The 6076-nt window shown below is 46.8% G+C and overlaps 1 protein-coding gene across 1 annotated transcript in view; it reads left to right on the forward strand.

Annotated features, from left to right (window-relative positions):
• The window catches only part of CCDC93 (CCC complex scaffolding subunit CCDC93), a 72785-nt gene extending 71462 nt beyond the window's left edge, over nucleotides 1-1323 (forward strand). The window contains exon 24 of the mRNA XM_084892553.1: nucleotides 918-1323. Coding sequence (XP_084748679.1) covers nucleotides 918-971 — 54 coding nt within the window. The 3' untranslated portion in view covers nucleotides 972-1323. The remainder of the gene's footprint in view (nucleotides 1-917) is intronic.
• Nucleotides 1324-6076: the final 4753 nt, after the last annotated feature.

Genomic DNA, 6076 nt, shown 5'->3' on the forward strand with positions numbered 1-6076 from the left:
AAAATATATTTTATTGATTTTTCACAGAGAGGAAGGGAGAGGGATAGAGATCTAGAAACATCGATGAGAGAGATACATCGACCAGCTGCCTCCTGCGCACTCCCCACCGGGGATGTGCCCGCAACCAATGTACATGCCCCTGACCGGAATCGAACCCGGGACCCCTCAGTCCGTAGGCAGACGCTCTATCCACTGAGCCAAACCGGTTTCGGCAATATATTTTATTGATTTTTTTACAGAGAGGAAGAGAGAGGGATAAAGAATTAGAAACATCGATGAGAGAGATACATCGATCAGCTGCCTCCTGCACAACCCCACCTGGGGATGTGCCCACAACCAAGGTATATGCCCTTGACCGGAATGGAACCTGGAACCTTTTAGTCTGCAGGCTGACGCTCTGTCCACTGAGAAATTCAAGTTGAATCGACACAGAGAACAAATACTTTTGTTTCGGCAGTTTCTCTTTCTTAAAGTTAAGGATATTCTTAACCTTCACTGTTATCAGAGTAAGCACTTGTCTACTGTTTCCCCTGCTGTGCTCCTTAGTCTGTCTCCAAGGACCTCCCCTCCTCTCCTTGCCGCCTATAGTATCCAGGATTGGCAGCTTTCAGCTTCTGTCCCCTTTAAGGTTTTAGAGACTTCAGGAAGTCTTTTGGAGTGACAGTGACTAGTCTTGTCATCCTGTTTGCAGTCTGACAGTGTGGACAGTGGTTGTCATCATAGCTATTTTAGTATTGAAGGTCAGCATGTTGCTGGGAAATTTCATCACACTGATGGCAATGTGGTAGGAGGCTGGTTTAGTTGGTCAGCAGTTATGTCCAGTGGGACTGGGGGAGGACAGCAAGACCATCTGGGCCTCATATAGGTACCACTGTAGCCCCACCTCTCTGTACACACTCTCTCTGCTTCCCCTCCAGGAGGGCCGCAGGAACGAGGTGCTGCTGTCCAAGATGAAAGCCAAGGCCTCCTGAAAACTCCCAGCCATCATCGGACGTCAGTGATTTATTGTGAACGCCACGTATCAGCTACAGGATCATGAGATGGTTCTGAACGCTACGGTAGAGAGATGCAGGTGTAATGAGTTACACATCCTGGATATTTTCTCTCTCCTGTTGGCTTCCATTCCAACTCTGTGATGGTCGTTGATGGAATCAGACCGTGTAAACATTGTGGCTTAGATAACACTCATCCTCTGCAGAAGTGTGGGCAGTATTTGTTCTCTGTGTCGATTCAACTTGTATTTCTCCAGTAATTTTGCACACATGAAGGTACCTGTATGGACTCTCTGAATAAAGAGAAATTAATTTGTTCAGCAAATATTAATTGAACAACCATTGACAAGTGAGCATTGAGGGAGATGGAAGTATCAAACACAGTCCCCGTAGTCGGGCACCCAGCCAGTGGGCCAGAGAGCAGATACAGCCACATGACCCAGAGCTTGGCCACCTTGAATTTTCTTTAGTAATCACAGGCTTTTACAGCTTAGGGAGCAACCCATGTGAGTGCTGGTCACTTGAGCCCTTCACTTGCCATGGTGCTGCTTGTTCCTGTGTCCTCAGATTGCCAGCCAGCAGGCTTCATGGTGTGTTAACTAGAAAGAAAACTCAGGGCCTGCTATTGGCTTAATCCTTACATACTACTCACGTTCATTTCACCAGGCACTGAAAGCTGGCCTCGCATTGAGGACGTAAATAAGAATGACACCTAGTCATGCGCTAGCTCTCATTTCAGTCATAGCAACATGTGGATGGCCTTGTACATCCCTCATTCCTCGTGCCTTACCCCGTGGAAGGGCCATGGTCTGAGCCCTGAGGGGAGAGACGCCGTTTGCTGTAGTCCCGGGCAGGACGTGATAAATCACAGATGTCAGGAGAAAGAGCAGCGAAGTGTGCAGAGATCCAGGAGACTCGTGCAGAGCCAGGCTTTGGGCTACATGTGAACGGGTCACAGCATTTTAATAGGCACAAATAAGAGGGAAGGCCATTTTATAATAGATAAAGATATGAATGATTCTGACCAAACATTCCAGAGGGTGTGAGAGAGTACAAGGCCTGCTGAAAGAGCATTGGATGGGCTGGTCTCTGTGCAAGAGGCTTTAGAGACCAGTCCAGAAATACGGACTAGGACCAGACTTTGGAGGCCTTGGAAGGAAGGCTGAAGAGTCGTTTGAACCTCTGGAAATGAGTAGTCCCAACCAAACACTGCTCCTGCCCTGGCCCCAGCGATCGGCAGCTCGGTCAAGTTCAGGAATTCCCAGTGTGAGGTTTGCACTTCATTCTGCATAAACCTTGCACACATACCAGTCAGGAGGTTTGGACCATAAAACGTAAGAGCGTAAAGGTGGTGGACAAATGGATGGGTCACAGAACAGTCACAAGGAAGGTCATGTTCATTTTCAGTTCCCGCATATATGTGATAAAGGGCTGATGTGTCTAGACTGTGAAGGAAATCTCATGCTGGATTAACAGCAGCCATTGGTTTCTGTGCCAGGGCCAGTGAGCCTGCATAGCAGGGATGGCTGCTTCCAGAGCTGGGTGGAAAGCAGTATTTGCAGTGGTATTCCATATGTTGAACTGTGGACATCTCCACTTAGGCTGGTCCCTGGATATGGTCATTGTGGACTTTCATATCCGTGAAGTTAAAGAAATTGCTGAAGAGCAGGTGGCACTTGGAGGGCAGAAGGAGGAAACAGCTGTTAGTTTGAAAATTATTTTAGGTTCAGGGGAACATCATTATTCTTGTTGAGAAGCTTATAGAGCTCCCTAATTGACAGCTTTTTGAGGAGTTAGGAGATTATTCAGATATTTGTCCAAAGGTGGTAGGGAAGAAGAGTGGGCGACATTCTGGGCTTACTGTAGGCCACCTCTCTGTTGTTGGGAAAAGTATGGCATGACCTATCCTACGATAAGTGGGGCAATTATGTTGGTCTGTGTTTCTAAAAAGTTTGATTTGGTTTGGTGCAAGGAGGTCTCAGTTGAATCTTTTCTCTTTTTTGTCATCTACAAGGCCTAATACAAATAATAAATTAGTTTCCAGTCCTTGAATACATTTTGAATCAGCAGAAGCCAGTCTAGAAAATTCCATGTTTGCTACAGTTGATCTACAGAGTAGATGATACCATGCTTTTGGAAACTCAGGCACAACTGCCAGTCAGCTCTGCAACAGGGGCAGTCCCAACACAGGAACATTGACCCCCTGTGAGCACCCCAGTCTTGGGAGAAAGCCACTCCCAAGTTCCTGCCCCAATGCCAGACAATCCTGCTCCTCCCCGTATGTGTCTGGGTCCCTCAAAGCTGCCCAGTGCTGGGAGTCGAAGTAAGTTCTTGTGCCAGCTCTTTAAGAGGAACACCTGGGTCTCCAGCAGCCTCTGTGTCCTTCAGCCAAAATCCCTGCTGATTTTTACAGCCTGAAGTTTCGGGGACCTCTCCAGCTTTTGATCCCTGGACTGGGGGTCTGGTTTGGAGTTGGAACCCTTTGCTTCTCACGGGTGGCCTCACAGAGACCATGTTCCTCCCGATTAAAAATGCAGTACACGTGGGTGCTGGGCCAGCCTGTTCTGTGTCTGCCCCTCCTACCAGTCTCAGTGTGCTTTCTTCTTCTCTAGTTGTGGGACTTCCATTCAGCCAGCTTTCAGGCAGTTCCGTGAATGATGGTTGTTCTGTATTTTAACTGTAATTTTGATGTGGCTCTGGGAGGCAGTGAGTACTGGTGTTTACCTACGCCACCAACTTGGTTCCTCCTCTAAAGTCGCTTCTTTCTTTGTAAGGCCAACAACTGCCAAAGATGTGAAAGAAGCTTTTAGAAGAGGTTCAAGTCATGGAAAGGTAGGATGAGAAGAGCCCTGGACTTTTTTTTAATGTGTTGGGAAGTTGCCAACCACATCGTCATTTTCATTATAAAAATTGTCCTCATATGAGGTCCTGTTCTCTGGACTCACATGCCATATTTTGCTTCTATGTTTTTCTTGAATTGCTGAATAGCAGTTAGTTTTGCTCAGCATTCTTGCTATCAAAATTGAAATCTTCATTGTCTGATGTGGGCCATGAGTTGTCATTGCCAGGTGTATGCTGAGAAGCCTCCTTAAAACGTCTGCTTCAGAACTCCCGTCCACAAGATTGCTACTTTCAGAAGTCATTTTAGGTTTCCTTTCTTCTTGTTCAGAAATTAGTTGGTGGTTACTCCAAGGCCAAAACGAAGGGACAAAAAGGAAGCCCCTGGTCCCACTTGGGTACCACATAATGGAAGTTGCTAAAAAGTCCTCTAAGAATCTGTTCACCCTGAGTCACCACAGCCTCCGCCACTTCTGGGCCTGCAGCCTGGGCCTCCGCCAGTCCCGTCCGTTGGTCTGTTGGTGAGCAGCCTGTACCCCACACGCCTGCCTCCTTGCACTAGCAACAAGTTCTAACAATTACAAGGCAAGTGCCTTGTGTGATGCACCTTCTGATCCCCCCTTCCCTGTTCAGAGCGTTCCTTCATACAGCACATGGTGATAAGCTAAGAATACTACATGAAATAAGGTCCCATGGTCTGTCCTTAGAATAACAATAAATGTGTAGAAACATCGGCAGAGGTTTAGTAGCTGGTCTGCAGCCTGTTGGACGTGGGGATACTGTGGTTCTCCATGCCAGCCTACATCAGTGCCTCACAAGTCAAACTCATGCCTGTCCATGGTATTGGCCTTGATTTTGTCACACCTGGACTGCTCTCCAAAGCTGTGGGCAGAGGCTTTTCCTGGCCACCTGATGCTCATACAAATCCATTCAGTGTCAGGCTGCAGGCCTGATCACATTCTGTCCTTTCCCTGCTGTCTGTCTGGGTGGCACTTGCTGGCAGTGTTTGCATCATAGTCCTTTTTGTAAGAGCTGTTGCCTCCCCTCCCTCTGGAGGGTAAGAGCCACACAAGGAGGGGCCTGGCCTGCGTCTGGCTAGTCTGGAGAGTCAGGAAGTTTTGTTGGATAAAATAGCTTCCTCAAATTGCATCTTGGCATCCCTGCATTAGCCAAGTTTAGATTTTAACCTTCCATCTAATTTATACTTAGTTTGAAAACAGGTACACAATTTACTGAGCTGCTTTAGAGAACCTCAGAGTGTACTTGTTTTATTCTCACCTTGAAGGTTGGGAAGAAAAAGGTGCCAGAGGTTTCATATTTACCTGTTTCAGATGTTTTTTCTCCCCATGCAAGTGGGGGAGGGGGTGGAGAGGAGGGGAGCACACTCATGTCAGAGATTAGACCAGGGGTGTGTTCTGGTTCAAAGTGTGTCATGGATCTAAAGGTAACTTGTCTGGTTGAACTGACTCAGCCACAAAAACCACGCCTTGCAGCAGCACTCAGAAATGGTGTTGGCAGGAGCAGGAATCGTACCACCTCTGGAGGGCGAATCACAGTATCTCTCAAAAGTGCAAGTGCACAAACTTTTCCAGCCAGCAATGCTGCTTCTAAGAATTTTTCCTGTGTACAGGGATTTTCATTGCAGCATTGTTTCTAAGAGCAAAAAGTTGGAATCTACCACCATAAGACAACGGTTAAATAAATTATGGTGACTCCACACAATGGAATATTAGAAGAACAGTGCCATTCTGTCTGTACTGCCATGGAAGGAGCCCCAGGATGCCTGGTTGAGAGGAGGGAAGAAGTGTGTAGTACACTCCCTAGTGCTATTGATAGTTTATAAAAAGAGGAAGGGGTGGAGAAAAATGTAAGCCTGTGGGTGTATGTGTGCATCGGTATCCACACAACACACAAATGTGTATCAAACACACCTGTGTGCAGAAGCCTAGGAGGTCGCTGGAGAGACACAGGAACCTGGCGGCCTTGGTTGCTTCTGGGAAGAAAGGCAGGAATTACTTTTCACTGTACACCTTTGGTACCTTTTGAATGTTGTACTATGTACATGTTTCATCTCAAAAAATAAAGTTTTTAAATTTTGACTTTTTAAAAAATAGAAATAAGGACATTCTCATTTAGTAAATCTGCTTTCCTTAAGAGAGCCCTCGAGCCAACAGTCATTAAGCTCGCCTTTTCTTGCGTCTTGGAGGAAATAGGGTGGTGAAAAGCGGGCTGTCCTCTTCCTGTGG

Source organism: Pipistrellus hanaki (genome assembly GCF_964339955.1).
Source record: "Pipistrellus hanaki genome assembly, chromosome: 8".
In the NCBI taxonomy this organism is placed as follows: domain Eukaryota; kingdom Metazoa; phylum Chordata; class Mammalia; order Chiroptera; family Vespertilionidae; genus Pipistrellus; species Pipistrellus hanaki.